At 46.1% G+C, this 27,601-nt stretch overlaps 1 protein-coding gene across 6 annotated transcripts in view; it reads left to right on the top strand.

Moving 5' to 3' along the window:
* Positions 1–27,601, top strand: part of LOC135377543 (protein slit-like) — a 268,615-nt gene that overhangs the window by 19,999 nt on the left and 221,015 nt on the right. For 4 of the 6 annotated variants that reach the window (XM_064610051.1, XM_064610049.1, XM_064610050.1 and 1 more), the window contains exon 1: positions 18,042–18,580. The exons of the other annotated variants lie outside the window; for them this stretch is intronic. In XM_064610051.1, the coding sequence (XP_064466121.1) occupies positions 18,387–18,580 (194 nt within the window). In that variant the 5' untranslated portion in view covers positions 18,042–18,386. Of the gene's footprint in view, positions 1–18,041; positions 18,581–27,601 lie in introns of those variants that run through there. 6 annotated transcript variants of the gene reach the window in all.

The raw sequence follows: 27,601 nt of genomic DNA, 5'->3' as shown, positions 1-27,601 counted from the left end.
CTTTGGGACGACTTTAAATGTCCCATCGCCTAACACAAGCTCTGATGAGGACAACACTGCAAGATCTCTCGCAGTGCTAAATATGAGCATTTGGCCGCCATCACGGGAGATCCCACTGTCGAGAAGAAATAATTCTCCGCTGATGGTTCTGTTCCACGGGGGTGTCAGGTTGACAGATTGCGCATTGTCTGGTTCCAGAGGGTGCAACGCCGACCGTGCTCTTCTAACTCGTTGCAGCAGTGCCCGACGGCCAGGCAACGCTTGTGTAACTTCAGCTTGTCGCAGGCTTCCCGCAACCACGCTCTAAGAAGCAATAAAGTCAAAATCAGCATGCAACGATTCGGCTTCCGTAGAAGGCACACATCATATTTTGCTGCGAACGTCAAGGAAGGTTGTATGAAAATTATTGAGAAGAGGTCCTTACAGCAACGACCTGAGACGGCGTTTCTCGAGTTTGAGTGGCCCTGTCTTGCAAGTCATCAAGTGTGCGCTTTACCGCAGCACACGTGGCGTCTGGTAGGTGTCCGTCGCTGTGGTCACTCCTACTTTGCACCACGTGCAAACCACCCGTGTACGTTGTCACCATTCGCCCTTTGCATACGTTGTATCTCTCGCAACGCCAGTAATATCTACTGTCCACTTGCTTGTCGAGTACGTAGGCGTACCCATCAAGGCAAAGCTTTGGCTTGCCACGCTTAGTTTTGCTGAGCACGACTATGCTGGAAAAGGAAACGGAGCATATGACATAAATTTTTCCTGTACCCGATTCAGTGGGCATAGTAGATATGGGCGTCAAAACCATGCATCATGTTTTCGAAGCTCAAGAAAGTACTGTAATAAGGCACTCACATTGGAAGTTGCACGAAGAACAGCAACCTGCTTCTCTGTCGAACAACGATGGTGATCCTCAGCTTGATCTCTGGCAAGGCGACCCGTTCGTCGACACATAAATACAGCCCATGGTACGCAAATTTCAAACCGGAAACAGCCTAGGAGTCTTCTTCCCAGAAAATGTGTGAAAGTAGAACACGGTACTCTTGCCGGACTGGTGACGGACTACTTTCTGGCCGTGGTTGACTCATGGTTTCTGGTTTTCGCATTCTTTACCTTTGTCCTCGAGATGGCCATCTCTGAAACTGTGTACGGATCCCGAATTCCCCGAAAACCAGGGATTACTACACGTCAGCAGCATTGTATGTTGGCGCAGGAAGAAGTGGTCAGTTGCCTCTGTTTCCCTTGTTTCTCTCTTCCCTCTATGCTAACTTCCGTGCTTTTAGTATCATGCATCCCATAATAGAGTTCTCCGATTCTAGTTCCCGTCAAATAAATTTGAAATGTCATCCTCTCTGTGAAAATACAAGGTGTGTCATCACAGAGCGTTCTGTTACAAATGAAGGAAAATCAATGATGATAAAATAGCAAGGACATTATTTGCTGTATATAGCTCACAGTATAAAAAAAGACCCTAAATTAGCATCCTAAATTAATTAGGATGCAGTCATACATACGTTGATGATTGGTAAGAGCGAAACAGAAATCGCGTTGTATTTCGCTAAAACGTTATTCTCTAAAACGGCTTTCGCTGAAACGTAACCTGTCGCCATCTTCTCTAAAACGATACTCTCTAAAACGAGGCTCTCTAAAACGGGATCTCTGAATCGAGGTTCGCTAAAACGAGGCTCTCTAAAACGAACGGCTCTCCGCACGACTCGTAGTATTCATACATGCAAGCTGATCGACCTAATTGCGCGGCTACATAGCCAAGTGCTCGTTTTGCAGGGTATAGTTTCAGGAAGCCGGCTTCGCCTCGGTGTACCCCTTTCCGCAATGAAGCACGCTTTACAGGCAACTATGCCTTCACTTTATCGGACTCTACACGTTGCATGAATTATTGTTTTCTTACTATTTCTTAGTTTTCGAAATTGAAGCGCGTCAACTACGTTTTGCGCTCAGAAGTTGCTCTAGAACTACCCCTGCTGAGTCGCGCGACAAGTTTCGCGCAAACTTCGGTGTTTCGGTGTTAGCACAAACATATCTCGTTTTGTGCAGTGGCAATACTTTGCCCAAGTTTACACAGTGTGAAGGGGGCTTGAAGACGAAGAGATTGGAGGTCGGATTGGAGGTTGTCTCGGGTTTTTTTAACTTATGGATCTATACCACCAGCTCGCTTGTTACCTCTCTATCATCTCGATATCTCGTTTTGTTGAGGCCGTATTGTAAAATGGCAGTGATAAGACCATTAAGCAGAAGTTATGCGACGCTTTCAGTTTCGTAAAATACTAAAGCAAACGCAAGCACACCACTGTGCAATTTATAGTAAAGTGCTTACACTGTCACTCTGAACTCAAGAATTGCTACGTTTTACGTCGTGTCACTAAATTGCATCGCATCAACCGAAGATACAATGCACGAAATATAAATAGCTGTCGGTGAACTTGTTGTTTTTCAATAGGTCTTGTAGAGCAGGAAAGTGAAGACTGAGAAGATCTTGTTCGGAGAGGAACTTTAAAAGCAAGACATCAATACAAAAGTGCCGGTTTGAAACGACTATAACTAATAATCCTTCCAGAAGAATCCAAGAACTCGTGTGTAACGAAGAACAAAATAAAAGGACGCAAGCGAGCTTGTGTAGACGGTAGGTGGAGGGATCATTTCCCTGAGTCCCTTTGATACGCGTGCTTTGTGTATGCCACGTGGTGCTAAAGAATGGAAGCTTACTCTACACAGTCTTACACACACACATACAAAAGGATAGATAGATCGACGAGAAGTCACGGTGAACGGGGTCTAGAACAACGGAAGCTATGTCAGTTGTCTGAAACTCGACTAAGGAAGTGACATTGTGTTGGATGACGCGACGTCCCACTTATTTTTTAGAAAGCTAACTCACCTTCTGTCGGCATTGTTAGGGAAAATAGTGCACTTTTTTTTCTTCTTTTTAATCAAAAATGAAAGAAGAAAAAGTGCTTGAGGAGAAGTGTAACACCTGAAATCGGGCTTTAAGGGCACCTCGAGCGAGGAGTCCTTGTATGCCAAGGCGCACAGTCGTATTTTGCATTCACTTAAGCCTTGCACATTTGAGCGAACTTGTCTTCCTAACTCGTTATGACATTTCACATACGTTCCCTGACGATAAAGCCATTCTTTTGCGACGACTCATGTGATCTTAGATTCTGGGAAGCCCGTGCGCATCCTTGAAGCGCCGAGAGTGCGCTGCAGGTACAAAGCTCGCAAACCTGTTCCTCGAAGATTGCAAATCATGACAGAGCTCAGTTGACAACGCAAGAGATGGAAGACCACGATTTTCCTGCACCGACCAGATTTATGACCCGTTGTGCACGTTTAATTGCTAAGCAGCAAAGCATAGGGTGAACTTTTCTCCCATTTTGCCTCAAATATCTTGAAACCAAGATATTCATTATTAATCGTTTAAGGGTGCACAAAGCACTCAAAATGACACTCCTGCAATCAAATTTAGGGATGTAGGGGAATTTTTACCAGTTTGTGGCGCATCGAGACAAGAATTCCGGCGACACTCACTAAGAGGGACTCATCTGCAGTGCGTGCATGCCCCCGAAACAGCGCACGCAAGTCCTAAGTACACTGCAGCGTTTGCGAAATGCAAAGCGCGATGCCCAACACTGCATGTGCTCAGCTCCTTGAGCGCTTAAGGAAACCGATCGAATTCCTGAACTCAGAGGTGTTAGAGAAATGCTACGAGGACTAAGGAATTAAGCAGTACGCCATCTAGTCCAAGTGCTTGTGTCACTCTCTTGTAATGCCTAGGGAGCGACACGCTAATCACAGGGAACCTCACTCACGGCCCCCCTATAGTGTACGCACTAATACTGGAACGCACTTTACGGTGACGAATGAATTCTCTCTTCACTTAGGACAACACTGTGCATCAAATTTAATTAATCCGAAACAATGGCGTGCGTGTCTTGCGGGTCTTGTGCTTTAATACAAATGAGCGAAGACAGGTCCCATTCAGTGAAGAGGAAAAGATGTGTTGCCTCGCATAGCGACGCGCGTTGTTCGTTAATACGTGCACTAATTCAGCTCTTAGCAGAGAACCCCAGGGCCCCATCGTACGACGTGTCTCTCGCATTTTGCCTTACATCGCTCATAAAGGTGCGCCGCACGGCCTGTTCCGCTATTTTGTCGGCATGCAAAAACGCTGCTACATGTTATGCCAGACGTAAGATGATGATAAATTTATAAAAGTGCAAGATGGCCTTCTGCAGCGCTGTAGCTTCGCTTCGTAGTGTTTCCGTTGACTTCTCGTAAACAACCGCCTCCTTACGTAAAGGGGCACTGAAAGACTGTTTCCCGATGCGGTGTTTGTGGGCGTTATGGGCTGCCGGAGGCCGTTACATTGTACAAGATACTAATTACTTACGAAAGGAAGGCGTGAAGTGAAAGCATACAAGTACACTCTTCACAGAACTTCACTGCGTAACACGGCCCCAACCGACAATCAAACACCTCTTTGGGCTTCTTGGTTATATAGGCAGGCATCACGATAAAAGCGCCTAAAGTTTACAGACACAGCACGCAGAAAACACACACTGAGCGCCATGATTTCTTGAAAACTGGTGGCGCACGTTTTTCATGACACGTATGAGGTTATGTTGATTGTCACAAAAAGGCGCACGCCCCGCGCTTTCCGCGCTCTTAAAACGGAGAGAGAGAGGGGGGGGAGGGGGTAAAGGCAGGATCGGCTCGCCGTTGTTGGCCACACAGAAGTGGTCGTCGTCACGACTATAGCAAAAAATATAAAAATAAATAAAGAAGAAACAGAAATTCACCGCATAACACGTTGAAGGCCTGTATGGTTTGTTAAAAGTGCGGGGCGTACACCTTTTTGTGGCAATTAATATAACTTCACAAGTGTCACAAAAAGGCGCACGGCCCCCGTTTTCAACAAATCAGGGGGCAGGACAATGTCATTCAGGATGATGGTTGGCTAGGAACGTGTTATGTGGTGAAGTTCTGTTTTCTTTGAAGTCCTCAACTCCCCTCTCCCACTTTGCTTTTTTTGGCTATAGTCGTGACGATGCCCACTTGAGTGCGGCCAACAACGGCAAGCTACCTCGACCCCCCCCTTTTTTTTTCTGTTTTCAGAGTGATTTCTCCCGAAATCAGGAGTCAAAACTGTATCATTCTGTGTAATGGTTGGCCCACCATCCTCGCTGTTTTAAGAGTGTGCGATGTCTTTCGCGATGCGCGCCGACACTAGCTCTGCGTGAGGAAGATTTCAACGTCAGCATGACGAAAAGACACGTCGAAGTGACGTGTCGCACCTGTACCTGTAACAAGGATTGTACGATGGGGAGCCATTGATTTTGTAATGTTGTGTGATGACTCTGTAGAATATAGCATACAAATGATCCACTTCAGGATCATAAAACGGTGGTTTTATACATGACATTCTCGGGTAAACATAAACAAGCCCCCGCCACAAGTTCCGGTGCCACGAAGACTTCCGGTCCTTCCGCGACTAAGGATGCTCAAGACCAGCCGCCATGCAGAATTATATCTTTCGCTTTCCTGATTCGTTGAAAACTGGAGGCGTACGCCTTTTTGTGGCAATTTGAATCGCCACTAAAAGGTGTATTCGACCCTCTCTCTCCTCAAATCAGAAGCGATAACTGTATCAATCGAAACAGTGGTTGGCGCAGAGCGTGTTTGCTGTGAAACCGGATGTCGTTTTTGCACCGAACTGGAAGCGGTGAAAACGGCATATATAGACGACCCGCACCCCTACGTCATTGATTACGTAACGCCACCGCGCAAAGCATGCTGGTGGGCACTATCAGCTTTATCAGCCTATCAGCCGAGATTTTCCCCTCTTGTTGCCCACCACAGCAAGATATAACCTCGAACCGGTCTTCTCGGGACGTCACATGTTTGTAAACAGAGGGTCGTCTACAACCCTCCTCACACTGGCTCTAGCTTCTTCGGCACGCGCATCTCGAATCACCTCATCCCTTCCGCTCCGCGCATTTGATAGCTCTGCATGCATGGAGGACTGCGTGGCATCCGGAAGGTCTCTAGAGAAAGACAGACATAGAACGAAAGGTTTCGGTTTGGAAGTGTGTTAGCTTGTTCTCCGCAAAGGAACGCTCCCGGCTATATGTACTATCTCAGCGCTTATCTGCTCTGCCATCTACGGTGTCCGTTGAACAACGCGCTGCGGATAGGGCGTGTTCCATTGGCTTCCATCATCTTCCAGCTAATGCCGTAATTCTGCCCACAACTCTGAGGCTGACAACGTCACCGTGTTCATGCCATTACCAACACCACCATCCATTGGCTTCCCCAAACGATTTCCCGCGATGTTTTTGAGCGCTAGGGGTGACGCATCCGTTGCGTTTCGCGCCTCTTGAGAAGAGGAGAAGAGGGAAAGTCTAATTTGCGATTTCCCTCACGCTTTAATCACGAAGGACGCAACGGACGAATCTCGTTCCTTTTGCGTAGAGGCATCTTTCATTCTGCGAGGAAAGGGGAGTGCTCCCTCTTGAGCAAACGTTGTGGTCCAACAATCTCGTACTATCTCAGCTTGCAGTGCCTCAAATATGGTGTGTCAAGCAACCATCGGTTATGCACTTATAATACTCCAAATAAGACTACATATAGTTCATAAGGATAATGCCAGAGCGTGCATGGTGTTTACTTATTGCTAAGGTAGTTGCACTGTTTTCGCGGGAAAAATGTTGTCTCAAAAAAGCTCACTGTCGCTAAGCCCTCATTACAAAGGTGTTTCTATAGCTTTTGACAGCACAATGGAAAAGCTTTGCTTCTGGACACCTCGTGCAAAGTTCGAAATCGCAGCTTCGTTACACTTCCGGCTGCCTCCGCAGCAGTGATTTCCCCAGAAATTCGCTGCTGGGGGGGGGGGGGGGTTATGCTTGGTGAAGGTTCCACTTAAGGAAGTTTTCTTAGACACGGAAAGCATCGTGGCACAATGGTGACATCTATGTACAGATTTCCCGTTTTATTTGTACATGTTATTACGTTAGACGTGTACATTAGAATACAGATTCATTATGAACGGCATTTCAACATTAAGATGCACAATCAAATCGCAAATGGTTCTTGATGATCCACATTGAGTTTGCGTGCCCGCACGCATTTTTGCTCGTATATACGCGCAATATATGCATTGAACAGTCACTTTCAAATGATTTTGGACAAATGCATGGTACGATCATCTGCATGACTGTGGTCCTACAGCCCAAGTTTGACAGTACAGGATGTAATTGGCTGCGCCGGATTCTCTGCCAGAACGTGTTGGTGGCCGAGCTGGGTGGGGTCACCTAAGAAATTTCAGGGGGGGTGGGGGGGTGCGCAAATGCAGGGGGGTGTAGGGAAATCTCTGCTCCGCAGCACCACAAAGCTCCCGTGGCTTAAGTGGCTAAGATGGTCGCCTTCCACGCCGAGACTGGGAAGTGAAGTGACCCGGGGTAGAATCCTGTACTGTCTGGATATTTTTCTCTGGCTTCTCCTCAGACGCTGTGTGAGGAAAATGTCGGCACAATTCCCTGTGAAGTCTGCCCAGGTTGCCGCACTATTGAACAACATGCCGCCACGTCGGCAGGCAGATCGCTAGGCAGTAAAATGCTACAAACAAACTACCACGTGCTATACGAGTGCCGCATTTCCCGCATCTTCTGGCACTTGGTTAGACATTGCACGAATGTCCTTTGTCCCGTGCAGTGTGATCAAAGGCGCCCAAACAGGCTGAGTGTGCTATTCACTGCGTGTGGCGCTGCAGTGTTGTGGAAGGCCCGTTGCAAGGCTGTCGCTCAACGGCGGCGGAACATCCCCGTTTTCCTGCTGGTCCGTCAACTGCATATTCTCGTGACCAATAGCTTGCAACAAGAAATCTTTGCACTCGGCGGCGACGAGTTTCTGCAGCGGTGGCGGTTCCACCCTTCGCTTTTGGTGCAAGGGGGCTCCGTATCTGTCCGAGGTTTCCCTCCGTGAGATGTCCGTGAACAGTACCCCTCCCATCACTCATCTCTCCCATCACTCGTCTCATGTTCCATCGAATGTAAATAGTGCATATCCCTTTTGTATCATAAAGCGTAGCAATGTGTATATCGCCCCTCATAGCCTCATGGCTCATATCATTGTAAATATTGTTTTGAGGCGCTGTCCATGTACTGACCGTTCCACGTCGTATTAAATTTTCCTACAACGAGTAAAATGCTACCAACCAATCCGATGGACCGGATAACATTCGTCGATCACCTGAGAACAATGACTGGGAACAGTTGGCTTGGGGGAGCTGGCATCACTTGTTAACGGATAGTCCTCAGTGATGTCGTCTAGGCAGAACAAATCCGCATGGGGCCAGCTCTGCGAACGCCCGGAGTTTCGCTATAGGTTTTTAGATGTCTCATTTTTCGACTAATTACTTCAAAAACTACAAATACTTCGGAGGTGGTAGCGGTATACTGGAAGGTCACTGGAGTTCCGGGAGAATAATGCGGGAAAACCTTATGGCCAGACTTGTGCCCGTTACCGAAAAAAAGGAACTAAATACCGTTACCCGTTACTTCAGAAAAAAGTAACTCAATACGTTACTCGTTACCAACATACAAAAGTAACGAGTTCTCGTTACTCACAGGTAACGAGTTACTTTTACGTTACCGCAGCATAGTTAAAGGAGCCAACGAACATGCCGTCACTTGCCTTCAACTCTTTAATAATGAGGAATTGCACTTCAGAAGAAGCTGATACTCGAAATTTGTCGTCCGTCCTTCGTGTTCCGTGTCCCTCGGCCCGTTACCATGAGTCTATATCAGTTTGCTTGGTCCTTCTCACTTGTTTCCGAAGTGGGGGTGATCGGAGATTACGAAACACAAGAAAAAAACACCGGTTTTCGTGCCACCGATCACCAACGGTTCCCAAAAACAGACGAGAGGCTGCGTCATAATTTAGAGCGCTCAGAAGCTTAGCAAAGGCAAGAAAAGGCTAGAAGTCGAAACGCGTTTTTTGTAACCATAGCACAGTTGGTGGCCATTCTTGGGAAGGAGTGATGGTCGGAGATTACGGAAACAAGAGAAATGACAACAACACATCCAGCGAGGGACTGCAATAATACTTGAGTCACACGTCACGCAGGTCAAATCTGCATGCATTGCGCCACACAGAGTGCCGAAATGTGCTCCCCCGCGCTGAAGAAAAGGAACGAGTAACGACAGTAACGAGTTACCAATTTTTGTAACTGATTCCGTTACTATTACAATTTTTAAAAAAAGTAACTGAATCGTTACTTCGTTACCAAAAAAAGTAACCGTTACCAAGTAACGAGTTACTTGTAACGAGTTAGGCACAACTCTGCTTATGGCCAGTATGGATTGGAACACTGTTGAGAAGAAACACGCAGCGCAATAAAGGTTGTCAGTGCAGTGTGCAACTCACTGCCACGATTTTTCCACTTTCGCCTTCTATTTACGGACTACATTCCTTCCTGTCTGTCTTATGGGTGGTCCATTTGTACAGTTTGGTATTCACGACGTGAACTGTTCGAGTCGTTGAGCATCTCGATGATCGTTTGCCGAACGTGCAGTGATAGCGAAAGAAAAGGGGACCAACGTAATGAACACTGCCTGATTTGTAGCGGCTACCAAGAAGTCGACATAGGCTGTTGTATGAATCCCATTCAGGTGAAAAGAACGGACTATGCATGCGGTGGACCCCCTGCAGAGACATTCGATGGGGACGGTGAAGGGACGATCAGGAGGGTTTGAAGTATTGCCTATTGTGTTGCTTCTTTCGTGAGATTCTCCTTTCCCGGAACTGAACTCTGGTCGCCCCCTCTTGGTGGTTATAATCTTGACCAGCGGTGCTTCCAGATTGAAAGTTTTGATGGCGAGCTCTCTGTTGTGGTTCTATGTGCTAAATCGCACAACAGTACGACAACAACACTTACAACACAACACTTATTCGAACCCATTTCACAATGCTGTCTGTTGACTTTCAACATTAGGCACTCCACTGTCCGATATTTTTTTACATGCTGCGTTTCGTTTTGATTATCGCTTTCTGTTGGTTAACGGTCTGGAAGTTGTTGTGCAATAATGCAAAAACAAGAAACCGAAACACACACATACACACACACACACACACATATGCGAAACTCATGGCAGAATTGTAACCCTTGAGGCAAGGAATCAGGTACAGGCCAGTACACCTATTTTCGCACCTGCCCTTTCTCTTCCTGCGACAACCAACCGAATAGAAATGCCGCTCTCTTTCATCGTATAGCTTTCTCTCAAGAAGCCAGCTTTAGAACTCTCGAAATCCTACCACCTCCCTCCATTTCTTACACGGTCTTTATGACGTAATCACACCGTTTGAGTAACCGAATGATAAATACGTTCACGAATGAGTCGCGTCGCTTTGCTTCAAATGAGGCGTATGCTCGGAAAGTCGCCGCTTTGAAGGGGGATCCACTGTTTCTCCACCGCGATTGGACGCCTCGAACCACGTGACCAAGCTTTTCAGAATGGCGGGCTCGGCAGGTTTTATGCGTCCTCATAAAATTCTCGGGCCGTTCTGCTGAAACGACTTGGACTGTGCGTTCCGAAACGGTTGGGAAAAACGATAACAATAACTCAGTTTATCAGTCCCCATCCAGAAGAGCGCGGTTATGAATACGGCCCGGGCTTTTCCTTCCCGCACGGGTGGTGAGGGAGAGGGATAGAAGACGCTTAAATTAATTGGAGCTAACGAGCGGAACGCATTCTGAGGCTGCTGGCTTTGGCACTGTGGGAGGGGTAAACCTCCGGTCCGTGTTTGGGGAAGAGCGTGTTAGATTTAATTCTAGCATTTTTAATTACTCATTGAATACTTTGCTACTGGTCTCGCTCATGCCTGCCTCAAGGCATTAAAGGAAAACAAAAAGAAGCGCAGAAAAACAGGCAGGAGAATAAGGCAAACTGGCCCATCAATAATGGTACCGTGATGTCGTTGAAAAAACAAGCAGAAAACAAAGCGGACATCGAGGATAAAATAAGAAATCATTAGTGCACAGTAAGACTAGGAAGACCGAACATTTATAATTCCGACAGTACATGTTTATTTATTTATTGTTCTAATGATCAAATCTTTGAAGTCACACTTTGAATATGATAGTTACTCGTTTCACGTCGGATGACCCGGTTCTTGAATTCGGAGTGGTTGAGCTGTAAACTTAGGGAGGATGACACGAGTACTGTATCTACTCGTTCGTGGCATACCTCAGTTTTCTGGGATTTAAGAAAGGTACCATCTACAAATACAAAAATGCTTCCTGCAGGTTAAAACGCAGCTTTTTCCTTTGCCTCCTTTTTCTTCGGAAATAAAATATTAAAAAAAAATAGTCTAAATACTTTCAGTGCCTCGCTCAACATGTCATAGCAAACTGTGTGCCATGGAAACCTGATGCGAAATCCCCACTATCCATTCTGTCGCCTTAGGACTGCTGATCATGGGAATATGGCGGCGTCTGTATTCCTTAATCAGAGCTGCCCATCTTACTGACACTAAAAAAAGCAGGCGCGCTATCGGCCCCACCATGGCTTGAGCCAAATTGTCGGTAGCGTTTAAGGGAGCCTGCTGCATGCATCGGATCTAAATTATGTGAAAGGACAGCAGAGTTGCAACGTGCGTATCTTTTTACGGTGCCCGTTCCAACAAAATCCGCCGATTCTTTTTTTGATCTTGCACGAAAACCACGAAGAATGAGAGGGGTGTATTTCGAGAATTGGGGCTATCAGAAACGTTGGGCTTCACGAAGTGTGCCTAAAATTTCTAGTCACGCGATGAACGGGAGCTTCTTTAGAAGATTTCAGCCGAATATTTTCAGTTGGAATAGCTAATATTCATGGAGGTAGCTTCGTATTTGCTAGCCCTGGTGCTGCGTACTGATCAGACGCACAAAAAGAGATGTGGTAGAGATGGTAGAGATGTACAGTATTCCAACCGGTATGCTGGCCGTTTTCTGCTTCCTTTTTGTCTACTGCATAGTTTTCTATAGTAATAAAAGTGCAAGAGAGAGAGAGAGACAGAGACCACGCGCTATTATTTTGCAACATGACGGAACGTGATTTCGATCTGACGCGTTATCATTTGCGCACAGTGCAGGTTGATCTCATTTGTGTGTCACGTCGAGACTGGGGGTGTCCGGGTTCGAAATCCGGTGCCGGTTGTGCTGTCTGGGGTTTTTCCGGGGTTTTCCTCGTTTTCCTCAGACGCTTTCAGACATATGTCGGCACAGTTCCCTTAGAAGTTTGCCCAGGACGAACTTCCCCCCAGGGCGTCAGTCGTGACGTTGCCCACCTCTGTGAGGCCGACAACGGCGAGCCCTTTCATCATCATCATCATCATCACCACCACCACCACCACCATGTGTTATATTTGCCATAGTAGCACGGTTCTCTGCTCGAGGAGTAACCGACGAAAGCGCAAGACACGAGACTGCTGTTTCTACGTTAAACTACGTTATCATATCTATCTTTCCCATGACCTTATACGATTAGGCTACATTTGCATACATACTCCTGCATTCGAAATTAACTCTGAGGATTATCAACTTACTGTAAATGAGTTTAAACCTGAAAAAGGTCCATGCCCTATGAGACAGAAAGACCATAACTGAGAAGATTATTCAGCCCTAGTGCTTGCGGGCGTTAATTTATTATATTTATATGCAAATAAATATAACTGAATCGGATTTTAAAAAACGGAGACGTTTGCCACAGTCGTAATTTCAGCGTGGCTACTGTGAGTTAAAAATGTTGAAAGGACTTATATAGAGGATAGAGGTGGACGGGGAGAGAGTACAAACCAAAACGAACACGGGAGAAATAAAACAAAAAGCAATACGAAGCAGAAACAAAGGAGAAACACACGAAAAAATGTTGCCCTAGTGAAGAATTTCTTCAGTGAGCAATGTATCTCGCAGAATGGATTCGAGAGCGTTCGCCGCCGATGCTTGTACTGACCTGCATCGCAGTATAGTTTGGTCTAGAGATGTCGTCGGCCATGCTGACTGCGCTATCATTGCGGTACGAGCCATAAGCGATAGGCCATTGAAAGGTTTTATGCAGCTTGACAGACGACATGAGCTGGCATTGCTTTCTCTCTCTCTCGATACAATGTATTCCCGTGACACTGGCTATCGGTGAACGATAATACGTATAGCGAGTCGTTTCACAAGACAAGCGCATCCCATATACGCGTGCATCGCGATGGGAGTCACGTAAAGGTGCTTGGTAGAAGATGCCGTGCGAACTAAGAAGGTTGAATGATTTCTATAAACACCCCGTATTCCGGTTGGGTGTTCGAGGCAAAAGCTGTCGCGAACTAGAAGAAGCTTGACGGTATGTGGTAGTCGATAAGCACCACCTCGGAGGTCGGAATAGGCGTGGTCTTCTCCTCCTTCACGTGTAACCTATCACACGTTTTACGGTTTTTACTGTCGGTGTGTGCGAGCAGTGTACATCGGCCGTCAATTTGCCGATCTTCGTGGAGAGTTTGTGGATTTGCAAACCGGTCTCAGCAGCGCTTGCGGCGGTGCTATAGTCCATTCAACCTTATGCAGCCTAGCATGAAATGTGAATGGGCAGTCCGACTTGTAAACATATCTGAGGTGCCAGTTTGTCAGTGCTACTCGTTGCATCCTAATGAGGACCGTCATCAAGGTGAAAGGTCCAGCGTCGAAGATAATATGCATTTTGTGAGTGCAAAGGCGTTATCTTGTCTTAAATGTGCTGGTTAAGTTTCGTGAAGGAAGGAACCTTGTTCCGAGAAAAAAGAAGTAGAAAGAGGAAAGTGTGGCCTTCTTCTTTATCTGCGCTTAGGGACGTTCTCTTTCAATTCAAGTGAATAGCGAAAGAGACAGTGGGCGCTGGGATGGTTTCCGGTTGAGGGATGCTACCCAATACACATTTTTCCTCTCTTACAACAACAACAACTTTATTTTTAAGATGAGGAATGGGGAGTTTCATCGCCAGGGACGATACTCTACCCTACACTCTTAAAAATGAACTTCACCGCATAGCACGCTCCTAGCCTACCATCATCTCGAATGATATCGTTATCTGCCCTGATTTGTTGAAAACAGCAGGCGTACGCTTTTTTGTGACACTTATGCTGTTCATAATTGTCACAAAAAGGCGTACGCATCCCGTTTCCAACAAATCAGGGCAGATAACGATATCATTCGAGATGATGCACTCTAAAAACAGGTGGTGGTGGTGGGTGGTGATGGTGGCGTAAACAGAACTTCACCGCATGGCACGCGGTGCGCCAACCATTGCCACGAATGATAGGGTTTTTATTGCTTCTGATTCGAAGAGAGAGGTGGGCGTACGCCTTTTTGTGACAATTTGGATATATGAAAATTGTCACAAAAAGGCGTACGCCCCTCTCTTAGAATTAGAAGCGATAACCCTATCATTCTTGGCAACGGTTGGCACACAGCGTGCTATGCGGTGAAGTGCTGTTTTTAGAGTGTGGGTGGCTAGAAGCGTGCTATGCGGTGAAGTTCATTTTTAAGAGTGTATTGCTGGTTTCTCTTTTACACGCTTTAATGGCAACGTGCAATATGATCAACAATGAGCATGCACACCGTGAAAATCAGTAACAACCACGACAAATATATGATGATGATGATCACTCTAAAAACAGAACTTCACCGCGTAGCACATGGCAATGGTTGGCGCGCAGCGTGCTATACGGTGAAGTTCTGTTTTTAGAGTGCATTGCACAGAATGATAGAGTTGTCGCTTCTGATTCGAAGAGAGAGGTGGCGTACGCCCTTTTGTGTCAATTTTGGACTTATGATATTTGACACAAAAATAAAATGCGTATGCCTCCCTCTCTCTTCGAATCAGAAGCGATAACCCTATCAGTCGTGGCAATGGTTCGCGCAGAGCGTGCTATATGGTGAAGTTCTGTTTTTAGAATGATGATCATGATGATAAATATGGGGTGTTCCACCGCTGCAGTGCAGTACTTTGCCCGATTAGATGTGAGAAATTTAATCACTCATCTATAGTCAGTCCACAATACGACTGAGAAATTCAATTAGGGATATGGGAATGCAGCAGAAATAATTAGAGTTGTTCACAGAAGTTTGTGAATATGGTGATAGGTTGCTTGTGCACGTTACTTACATATGTCAAAAATCAGCCCACAGGAATGAGCAGTAAAATCGTACACTCTCAAAAATGAGTTTCACCACATAGCACGCTCCTAGCCAACCATCATCCCGAATGACAACGTTCTCGCCCCTGATTTGTTGAAAACGTGAGGCTGAGCCTATTTGGTATCCGCACGTGCATAATGGTACAAAATAGGTTCTGCCTCCCATTTTCAACAAATCAGGGACGAGAACGTTCTCATGCGGGATCATGGTTGGCTAGGAGCGTGCTATGTGGTGAGACCCATTTTGAAGAGTGTAGAACAAAACTGTAAAACATGGTCATTATAAAGAGCACATACACTCTTAAAAATGAACTTCACCGCATAGCACGCTCCTGGCCAACCATCATCTCAAATGATATCGCTATATACCCTGATTTGTTGAAAACGAGAGGCGTACGCCCTTTTTTTGACAATTATGAACAGCATAAGTGTCACAAAAAAGGCGTACGTCTCCTGCTTTCAACAAATCAGGGCAGATAACGATATCATTCTAGATGGTGGTTGGTTAGGAGCGTGCTATGCGGTGAAGTTCATTCTTAAGAGTGTAGGGATGTTGCTTTTTTTTTTTTCCTTTCCTGTCTACATCTCGTTTGTTCCCGCATAGGGCAAGATTAAGAAAAATATTTCCAGGAACAGTACCGCACCACGTGTTAGGGCAAGTGTTATTGGTTTTCTTCCTCTTTCTTGTACTATGATTTATGACCTCTACTTTGGTACCAATAACGAAAGTACATCTACGAATATGGGAGGTGATTTGTTGCATTGTACACTCTAAAAACAGAACTTCACCGCATAGTACGCCGTGCGCAAACCATTGCCTCGAATGATATGGTTATCGTTTCTGATTCGAAGAGAGAGAGAGGGGGGGCGTACGCCTTTTTGTGGCAATTTGGCTATATGAAAATTGCCACAAAAAGGCGAACGCCCTCTCTCTCTTCGAATCAGAAGCGATAAATCTATCATTCTTCGCCAACGGTTGGCGCACAGCGTGCTATGTGGTGAAGTTCTGTTTTTGGAGTGTATGGAGATTCGATATGCTCAAGCTACAGCATTTATGCCTTACAAACCAAAGGCCGGGAACAGTCACGTATAGTACTAAAAAGGCACACCGGCACTACAACAATAAAAACAGCATAAAAATCTGACGTTTCGGAACCAGTTCTGGTTCCATCACCAGTATGAAGTGGCAGGGCTGAGCCACCTATTTATCTGGTTCCGAAACGTCAAGTCTTATGCTGTTTATATTGTTGTAGTGTCGGTGTGCCTTTTTAGTAATAAACCTTACAAGCTGTACGCAAATGGGTTTACACAATGGGTCAACATGCAAACGAAACGTACTACGGATAAAAGTAGGATCGAGTAACCATAGGTCCTGTGTGTGTGCCGGTAACGAATAGTGTCTTATAAGTTATAATGTCAGCACCTGAAACAAACGGAGTATCTTTCACAAGAACGTCTTCGCGTAAACAAGCGGAAAAAGATGATGGGGTATCAGAAAATCTGCTCTTCCAGCTCACTGGCGCATAAACATTAACCGGCTATGAATAGAGTAATGCGATACGTGGAGGGTCTTGGTTATTATCGGCATTCACTTCACAGAATAAATGATCGCAGACGTCTATTTTGTTACCCGAGTAGAATGCATAAGGATGCTGGTGCAGACGACTTTTTCAGCAGGATGGCCCTTCGTATCGTGTTACAGGAACTTGAGCAGATTCCCTCTCCATTATACATCCTCTTTTCCCCGTACGTCTCCTTTATGATGGGTGCCCGTTTTAGGTGCTACGCGCAGTATGCTTGCGTGTGCATCAACTAGTGTCATGTGTCAGCTTCCTGCCGAAGTTTCGAGTGTTTAATGGATGGTATCATGTATGGGTCACGTTGAGCGATCGCCCGAAAGTTACCGCAAATAGATTGAGAATTCCAATAATATCTGCCTTCTTGTTTAGTGTGATTTCAGCGAACATTTTTTTTTCTAGTCTTGAAGTCTTCTGGTCATTGCGTTCTTTTAGAACGTTTTCCGGACATTGAGCATGTGACATTGAGCATTATTCGGTCTCGTTTAATTATGCCTGTCTCGCTGTATAAACCGAAGGACTGCAGATCCCCAAATCGAGATAAAGTTAATTATTCAAACGAAATGGAAATTGAACTGCCAAGTACGGACACAACTGCAAATGATAAGAGAAAAATAAAGAAGCGCCATGCAAATTGCATTTTATGTTACTGCAGACATGCGGCCCCATAATTCTGTCTTCTTCTCTAATCTACAACCTTTGGTGTTTCAGAAACTTCGCCGCGCGTGGTGGGAATCGAACCCTCGCCACTCGATTTTTTTTTCGTCAGCTGTCATATTTCAACTTTTCATCCTTTTCATTTGAACCTGTTCTTAGGTGTCCGGGGCTTTGTGTTCGTGTGTCAGACTCTGATTTGTTGATTACCGCCTGTTAACTCAAAACAGGTCTGTTTGTTCAGAAGAATTGAGTTTGATAGATCCTCTAATGTAATGTCACCACTGCACTTTCCCTTCGAGCTTCACATCCCAACAAGTTCAACACAAGTACTGCGCGGGCAGCTTTCGCAGCTCCACAAAACCGAACGTTGTTTGAGAGGCTTTTCGTGGACCTCACCAATAAATCCTTCAGGCCGCGAAGTACATCAACCGGCCGGCTTCTTATCGCAGGAAATTTTCAGCGGGAGTTGTGTAGAACCCCCTTGGTGACATTGCCGTGGGCGGCGATCAGATCTCAATATTTACGACAACACGACGATGCATGTACTCTGCCAGTGTGGGTCATTTCGATTCTGTGCAGGAATTGATGCGACCCCCGCAGACAGACTCGGCAGAGCAGGTGTGTGCAGGCCACGGGCCAGCAATCGGCCGCCGATGAGCACGCCGGTCTCCGGGAGGCGGCGCTGCGTGCGGATGGCGCGCGTGCGTTGTTGCCAGTGAGACAGAGCAGGCAACCAGTCTCCCTCGTGCCTGGCGTCCCGCGTGGTTCGTTTGGAGTCGTTCGCCGACGGATTAGCGCGCCCCGCTGGTGGATGGGAACCCGAGGCTGAACGCCACGGTGCCCACGGACCCCCTCCAGCTGCCGCCGCCGCCAGAGAAGCGCCCGGCCCGCCGTTCCGTCCTGAGGCTCGCCGTCCGCGCCCTGGTGCTCCGTGGGACACTCACGATGGTCGGCAAGCTGGTGGTGTCCCTCTGTGCTGTGGCGGCCGTACTCGCGGTCGTCTTTGACCGCGGCACCGCTGTCGCCGACCACCTTGACCATTGCCCTTCGGAGTGTGATTGTCACGGACTCACGGTTGACTGTAGTAACCGTGGACTCAAGTTTGTGCCCCGCAACTTACCGCCGGAAGCCAGACGACTGTGAGTGATCCTTTGCATTGTCGCGCGCAGTCCATGTAAATGACTCGCTGTCGGAAGTAGAAGGATGGTCTTTTGTATCATCCTACTGTTTCTGGCAGTTCGAGGGCACTTCTTTAAAAGTCTTCATTGGTTCTAAAGATTACCAAACGTTGCCATACTGCAAAAGTGGTTGCATGACAACCAGGCGTCGAATGTTTGCATGACATGCCAGTAGCGGTAACCACTGTCCAGTGCTGTGCGCAGCGAGACGACAATGCGCTTGCTTCGCTTGCCTCGGTGGAGCAGGCCAATTTGATTCTCGTTGTGTCATCGCTCTATGTCTCCGTGTCAGGGCAGGGTATTCGTTTTGGCGAACACGGCCGCCGTCAAACATTTGTCAGGTGTACCTTAACTGCCTCTTCTACACGAAAGGCAATGCCGCTATCACATTGCAAACCTCCAATGCAAGGGAATGTTTAACTGCGCATCATAGAGTTCAAAGGGCAAAGAGAACACGTTAGTTCAGGTAACTCTTCGGCATTTGTAAGACATGCGCCGTTTGATGACAGCGAGTAACAGCACTTCCTTAGCGTAGTCCAGTACCATTCAGACCTCTGACACTATTACCATATCTTCAGCAATGATAAAAATGTATTGTAGGCTCGAGCCGTATCAGGTGCTAGAGTTATTGCGTAATGCGTTTGAGGACCGAAACGCCGAGTCGTCGTCGCGGTGGCTGCCCTCCTCATATTTCAGAAAAATGCTGTGTCATCCCACCATAACGATTATTACGCTACGCTCGAATGTGCGTTACCACGAAATAAAACGAATGAGGACAATAGAACGCAGAGTGTCTGCATATTGCGATTGGCGCTAATGCCACGCTTCCGAAAACGACAGCTTGCCGTTAGTTCGCGATGGCTTTAGGAGCCCCCCTCACCCACGATGGTGTTTACTAGCATATGCTTATTGCACCATTCCACTCGACAACGGTAGGCACATTACTGGAATAAGTTCTTGCCAGATATTTAGGTCCTACATTGAAATAACAGTTATTCCAATATATGGTGCGTAGTCCAACTGAATTAAAAGCTTACATTTCCCATTTGATGCAGTGTACATTTCGCCGCTCTTGCGTCACAACGTATACCAGTTATTTGTTAGTCGAGTGAGTGATTCATATAGTAACTGATGTTTGACAGCAAGACGTATTTTTTCTGGGAGGTGACGCGGGTTCGAATCCCCGCCCTGGCTGTGCTGTCTGAGGTTTTCCCTGGGTTTTCCGGCATGCTTTTCAGTCGGCACAGTTCCCCCTGAAGTCGGCCCAGGACGCATACTAACCCCCCCTGTCCCCCACTCCTTCCTGCTGTCCTGTCTCCATCTGAGTCCGTCTGTACGCCGCTCGTAGCCGCAGTTGCTTGGCGGCGCTGACACGGAATTAAAAAAAAAAACTTTCTTCTTTAAATAAAACTGCTTAAAACAAAAAAACAAACGAAAACGAAACGGAGATAGGAAGAGAGAGGAAACTTCGTGCCAGCTATTTATGCATCCCGTTTTGCTCACCTTAGATCCAGTTTTTATACTACGTTGCAAGTTTTTATACGTTTCTCAAGCTACCACATAGAACCTAATTTGCCGAGGTCCATAAATTGAAGTGCGCGTCGACGTTTTTCGCTCGCTCTTTTTCCTTTTTACCAATCATTTGAGGCGTGCGGCTAATTTTGCGAAAGCGATTGCTCATCGAGGGCCATAGTAGGAAGTCCTGGAATACTCTTTTGGCTAGGCATTACCTGACCACGACACCACTGCTGAAGGGCATGCTCGCTGTAATGCGCTGTTGTATATACGCCGTTCATTATACGTAAGTTCGATTATCACTATGGCCGGAAGGTTTGTCATCTGGATGATGCGCAACTTGCAACCACAGGAAGCAATGGACTGTGACCTGTTGATGTGGTCCTCAGTCAGTTAGCATTAGCCAGTCTGTTACTTTAATGTTGTATTGCAGTTTGGAGCTTTGGGAGAGGAGTATTCTCTCCAGGCGACAAAGCATATTTCAGGAATAAAGAGGTAGCAAGTAAGCAGTTTTTCCGAATCGTGCTCCAGTTCGAAGGAAACTCATTAAGAGGATGTCGTGGTTAGAGTTTTGTGAGGGACATTGCATGTGGAAATAGATCCAACTTTAATGGTTGTCCTATCTTTTAGGGCCTGTTGCACTCTCCGTGTGAAAATTTTAGGACATGCGGGATCCTTCTTGCTTCGAGTATCGGTTCTGATGTCCCCGTGCACTACATTCCAGCGGAACGTGTACGATAGCGAGAATTCCCATTTTATGTAGTTTTCTTTTTAACCCTAATTACCTAGGTGACAATGTGATCTCCCTAAAAGATTGTACGCGTGTCTTCAACGTTTTCTCGTTTTGCTTACGTAATGTATTATGAGGTCCATTCGGCGAAGATGGATGTTACTGATTGTGGCAAAAAATTGGGAAACTAGCTCGTTTTGAGATGGCAATCCGAAGATCCAGCGTAAGAAAAGGACGAGATATCGCGTCCGTCCTTCGTATAAATGGGTCAGTGCCTAGACGGGGGGATAAGGAAAGGCGATACAATGACAGCGCTGTATAGCCCGGAGACAGAGATGAGAACCAATACTTAGAGATCAATAATAGACAAATCGAACAACCGACTGACTAGTCACGCGCAACAGTGCGGAAGCAATAATACACGCGTAACGTGTAATAAAGTTCTGCTGGCTCTGTCGTTGCAGGGTACTGATCTGTCATGCATAATTCCGGGCTTCTAAGAAAATCGAAAAGTTACTGAGCAACGAAGCTCCCATTAGGCCAACTTGCTCCACATGAGAATCAGCACCTCTTCATGATAAAGATCGTTTCCGTAGAAAAAAGAAAAAGTGGGAGGGGGGCTCTCCGTTGAAGACGTCCGGGAGGTTCCACGAGGTAGAGGTTTGCTTTGGTGATTTTCGTGACAATCTTGAGATTTATGATTTTGCCTGGTATAGGTTGCAATGTACTAGTTGACAGTTCTGACGACGTTCGCGGTCGTCCCTTGGTGATCGAGCGTGGTTGCAAGCGTTGGGACGAAATTGACGGAGGAACCGTAGACGTTGAAAGTTGCTCTGCAGATTTTCTGGATGTGTGCTCTCGGATACTCTGTGCTCCGTATTGCAAAACGTTATGCATGCAATTTCTCAAGTGTCAGCCACGTCAACGATCGGAAAGACGCAAATTCTACGACACAAGAAAACAAACAAAAACACTACGCTAACCTACATTCTACTGACTCAACCTCACCGCATAGCACGCTCTGCGCCAACCATTGCTACGAATGATAGGGTTATCGCTTCTGATTCGGCGAGAGCGGGGGCGTACGCCTTTTTGTGTCAATTTGGATACATGTCAATTGACACAAAAAGGCGTACGCCCCCTCTCTCCTCTAATCAGAAGCGATAACCCTATCATTCGTGGCAATGGTTGGCGCAGAGCGTGCTATGAGTGAAGTTCAGTTTTTATTATAAACACGCCCTTGAAGGATCCGCGAAGCGGTGCTCGTGCACGACGGCTGTTATACGAAGAACGGACAACCCAAGGGATACACAGGGTGCGCCAAGTTCGACTTTAGAGTCATCACTGTAGCGCGTATAGTGTTTACACAGAATGTGGGGTTCCTACACGGCACAAAAGACGCGCGTTCCGTTTTCATAGGGCTGTGAGGAATCTATTTAGCTTCCTCTGCTTTTTCATTGCCTGCAGACAATACTCCCTTTTCTCTGACACGAACACCAACACACGCATACACACACATACGCACAGAGATTGTAATGATGACTCTTTTCTCAACGTGCACAGAGGGCTGCAAAGTTTGGTCCTCGACAAAAAATATCAAACTTTAACTTTGAAATCGTACAGTTTTTTCGTTTGTAATTATGTCGCAAAGGTGACGTATTTTTCGTTCATTATTTAATTGAACGTAGTACATTAATTCAGTTTTGACGCTGACCCTCCCGTGCAGCCAGACCGCCTTCTCTTTCTGTAAACGAGACCCCCCTCCCGTGCGTTTCTAGCGGAGGGCATATGGGAAATAAAAAGCAAAAATGTGCTGAATCCGTTTAGTGAACTCCACGTTATCCCAGCCTAGTGCGAGATAAAAACAGGACGAGTCTCGATTTTTGCGAGACCATTCACTCGGTTGGAAAGAAATTTTACCTTCAAAACACGACCCTTATACGTATATGTCGTAAGAAAATGAGACTGGTTCCGGATCCGGTTAAAAATATTTCACGGGAGCAGTACCTCGCCTACGAGTGCAACCCGTACATCGTGACTTGCCTTCAGTGAATTGTCTGCCGAAGTCCTTGGTAGTTTTGTGATTTGTTTGCCAAGACGCAGAAAGCAATTGCCGCTGCATCTTGGTGCGTTCGACTTCCTACGCGAGGAAGCACTGCCTTGAGGCGGGCATTTTTTTTTTCTCTCTCTCTTTCTCTCTTTTGAACCCGACTAAAGCTAACGAAGGCAATTGTGCTGACAGCGGATTGATTCCTCCAGGAAGTCTGCGCATTGAGGACTGGTTTGTTTCTTTTCAAGGATTCGGCTTCGCTTCCCACCTGATTAGTTAACCATGACGTGAGTCGTATTGCGAAAGGCTGTCATTGTTCGCGGATGAGGGTAGGATACGAACAACGAGGAAGGTGTTCCGCCCTCCACGCATCGTAAAAAATGAGAGATAAATGCGTTCGACAATAAGTGGGCCTTTCGGAATTGCAAGAGAAGACCATAATAGCGGGCGAATTCCGTCCATCAGTCGTCGTAAGGGTATTAGCGGTATTATAGGACGCATGCGAACCCGGAGAAAGCACGTTTCCCAAGCGATTGCGTAAGCGGCAGCCGTTTTTTAGAGGCTTTCAGATGCTATCCACAAGCTCACTTGTTTTAACGCAATACGCATTTGATGAAGACAAATTGAAGCGTCTTTAGGCACGCGTGTTATGGTATACACGCGTTTATGACGTACAAGAAAGATGCTGTGCATTCGCGCTCACTCACCTTTTCGTGTAGGTGAGAGTGCGCGTCATCTAAGGTTGCAGACCTGCACTTTGAATTGATTTGAATTTGATTGATGAATTTGATTATCCCGCCCAAGCATTGTAACTGGGTTTCCTCAATTTTTTGGCGCCTTCGGGGTATCGTATTCTAGAGCAGACGTAGTGAGACCTTGTTCTGTTGCGAGTTTTCTCAAACGAGATATAATGGTTAGTGCGGTGTTTGAACAGGCGATAATAATTTGGGCAAAGGTCTATTCTAAAAGCGATAAAAGCAGTCAGTGCATACTTACTTTTCGAATGTCTCACCAAGAAGCCCGATTCAGTTGAACAGTGTATGTGGTACACAACACATGTGAATCGACAGTCCATTTGCTACCGGGTTTCACACCGTGGTATTGGTCATGGTCGTCATGACGTGAAACTGGGTAAACGTGGCTTATACGCGATTTTAGGTGTAAGGTAGTGAAGATACCGGCCTGGGCGGATCTTTCTCACTGGATTGCAAATCGCAGCGAGTTAAAATATCCGAAAAATGCAGCCTTGGATGAGTTTTTCTTACTGCTTGCTTTTCAGTAACGAAATGAACAGAACAGAATAATAGGGAAAAAGACAGCTGTTCTGGGAACTGTTAAGAGCATCCAGATAAGCTCGTTGCTCAGATTTTGAGAACTGTTCTTGTTTGGCTGCCTCGCGCGAAAGGCGACACAAGTGCAAAAGCGGAACATAATAACGTTAGTGTCAATTTCATTACCAAGCGTCGTGGTAATAATGTGGGTTAGAAGCTATTTTCCTGTCGCGTGTTTGCTCTCGTCGCGAGTCCTCCTTCTCGTCGCGATTATTTTGCTTTAATGGAAAACGGCGATGAGGACAGGCTGCTTCGCTTTTACGGCGCTACATACTGGACGAGAAAGCAGCGCTCTGCCGAGAGTGGATAAAGTCGATTTTTTCTTCCTCGTTTAAATCGTACGACTGTTTCTCCAACGCTTGATTTTAACCACAAGTTGTCATCTAGTGTTTTCCATTTAGTGGGATTTCCTGGTTCTAAAACCATACACAGATGATGATGATGATGATGATTGAAAGAAAAAAATGGGGATTGTAACCATACACAGAGGTCACCACCTTCCTGTAAAAAAAAAAAAGAATACTGTAAAGCGATTTTACAGAAGGTGGTGACCATACACAGAGCTCGCCACCTTCCTGTAAAATCGGTTTACAGCATTCTTTTTTTTTTCTATGTGGAGCTCCCTCATTATCTCAGATGTGCTGCAGATTTCTCTGTTTGACACAAACTGCGCGGATATAACACGAGCTTTGAAACATGCGCTATTGCCTCGCACTGACGTTGCCAGCAGTCTGAATTGGAAACCATGCACGCGCAGATATTCCCGACTTCCAGACTTCCGACAATTCCAGAAGCGAAATCATCATCATTAAAGGGGTTGTGACACCTTGATACGTGTGGTTCGTGATATACGGTGTGTGCAGAAAAATCTGTGGCATTTATTGCCTGCTTACTGGACAAACTTCCGGTGGTGCATGACGACGCATTTATGCGAGCTACGACTACAGAAACATTGTGCAAATTAAACTCGGCACAACAAAATAAATGTAGCGACGCAAAATTCCTGACTTGGCTGGCCTACGTTTACATTTTTTCTTTCTATTTCTACTCTATTCCTTGCCTCGGTGCATTAGAATACGTTATAGCGATATCAACCTGGCGGTCTCCGGGGAGTTGTGTGCAGGTATCGCCAGGGGCGCTACGGACGCATGACAGATATGACATCCATGCACACTCTTAAAAATGAACTTCACCGCATAGCACGCTCCCAGCCAACCATCATCTCGAATGATATCATTATCTACCCTGATTTGTTGAAAACGGGAGGCGTACGCCTTTTCTGTGACAATTACGAACAGCATAAGTGTCACAAAAAAGGCGTACGCCTCCCGTTTTCAACAAATCAGAGCAGATAACGATATCATTAGAGGTGATGGTTGGCTAGGAGCGTGCTATGCGGTGAAGCTCATTTTTAAGAGTGCAGGGGACTTCTGCACAGGTATATTGGCAGTGCCGACCTTCTACACGTCTATTACCCCCTTTACTGTACATCTTGGAATCAGAGGTTCACATCGACGCAAAAGCAAGAGCCTTTTACATTTACCAGGGATATAACTTGGGGCGAAGAGTCGCAATCCCTTTAAAATGAAGTGTTGTTGTCTTTGTTGTTACGGGTTGCGGCACTCTCATACACGCTTTCATTCGTTCGCGAACCTCCCTCTATCGCGAGTTGTCTCGCGACGTAAAGCCCCGAATTATTATTATTATCCCTCTATTGGGTTACCACAACACGGCAGTTCGCACTTTCCTCATTACCACATGTTCGATGAAGCGGGCTCTATCGCTCTCCACTACCTGCGCGTCATGATTATTTACTTCGTTGATGCGGTTTTGTTATGCGGAAATTACCGCCATTTTTCTTCGTAACGTTCCTACCCATTGATGCGATTTCAATGGCATATTTGTTGTTCTTTTCGGACGGTTTTAAGTCATAACAACCTACCATTGTCATAATAACCGACCAAAACCAACCATATTTCAACCATAATTTAAATCTGTGCCGTTACATGCAGCGATGGTGACGTCGATAGGGAAACAGCTCAAGCAACATAGTAATCAGTAGGTTATACAACAAAATATGTAGTTCACAACAGTTGTCATGGTAACGATGCTGTTGACTGTACGTATGCTGTGAAATAGGAGCCATTCCATAATGCGTCCTTCAATCGCATTATGTTTTGCGGAATTACTCCACGTTATTTATTATGTTCAGCAATGTTGGAATATATTGTTACTAATAATTGCATCAACGCAGGCCAGCTGGTAAACGAACGTCATCAATAGACAAAGCCTGAGTCTGAGCAACGCAGAGACACAAACACTGTGTCTCTGTGTTGTCTCTCTGCGTTGCCCAGACTCAGGCTTTGTCTACGATGGAGCATGTCTTGTTACACAGTTTCTGCTTCGAGTCATTGTACAGAAGTTGCGAAAGATGCCAAAGGGGACCTTTACTCCGGACATACATTTGCTACACTGTAACCGTCGCTGTATAGCTGTTAAAATTTCCCGATGCAAAAGAAAAATATGTTCTCCTTTGACTTCACGAGGTACAAATCCAATACTGAAGCGGTGGGCGTGCTGATTTGGAACGTGACTAGAATGGTCGTGTAAGTCAAATATTACACATTAGCACCCCCCGTGTTTGGTCCCATTTAAAAGCGACGTAGGGACGCGCAAACCGATCCCTGTAGCCGTCCAGGGACCATTGAGCTATAATTAGCAGGGACTTCTCACGACGGCGCTGAGTAGATCTGAGTGCGCCTTGAACTAGACCAAGACGAGCAGCGGCGTGACTGCCGGAAGCGAGCGTTGTCTTCGAAACGCGCCCCTTGATGCTAGGCTTAACTGCCGTTCGTAATTACGATAGTATACACACACGGTGTGTTCAGAAAGAAGAAAAGAATGTTAGGAAAATGGGCAAGATAACTTTTGATGAAACACTAGGCACCAAGCGACTATAGACATAATTTCTGCGTGTTTTTTTTTTTTTTGTTCGTTTAGTGCAATGTCTTCTGGCAAGATGCCATCAACAGCACACTAAAAAAAAAAAAAACGTAATATCATGTCTGGAAGAACATCACTTTCACATTCACTTGCTCTAAGATACCGGAGGCAAGCGAGCAAAAACACTTCAAACAAATATCCTGAGACACGAGTAACTAAATCCCAGAACAAGCGTAACACAGAATCCATCATATTTTTGTTAGCACGGTCCAGCAATGGCACACTGGAGAGCCATAGCGTGGAATAATTTAAGTGGAAACAAAACCTGTTCTCACAACCCTTCCAGTGACAAAGCGCGACAAGACGGACGTGGCAGTTCTTTCTTTCAGCACCCTGGCATCGAGAAAGCTTTG

This window comes from Ornithodoros turicata, chromosome 1, assembly GCF_037126465.1.
Source record: "Ornithodoros turicata isolate Travis chromosome 1, ASM3712646v1, whole genome shotgun sequence".
NCBI classification, from domain to species: domain Eukaryota; kingdom Metazoa; phylum Arthropoda; class Arachnida; order Ixodida; family Argasidae; genus Ornithodoros; species Ornithodoros turicata.
This window is presented reverse-complemented; position numbering and strand designations above follow the sequence as displayed.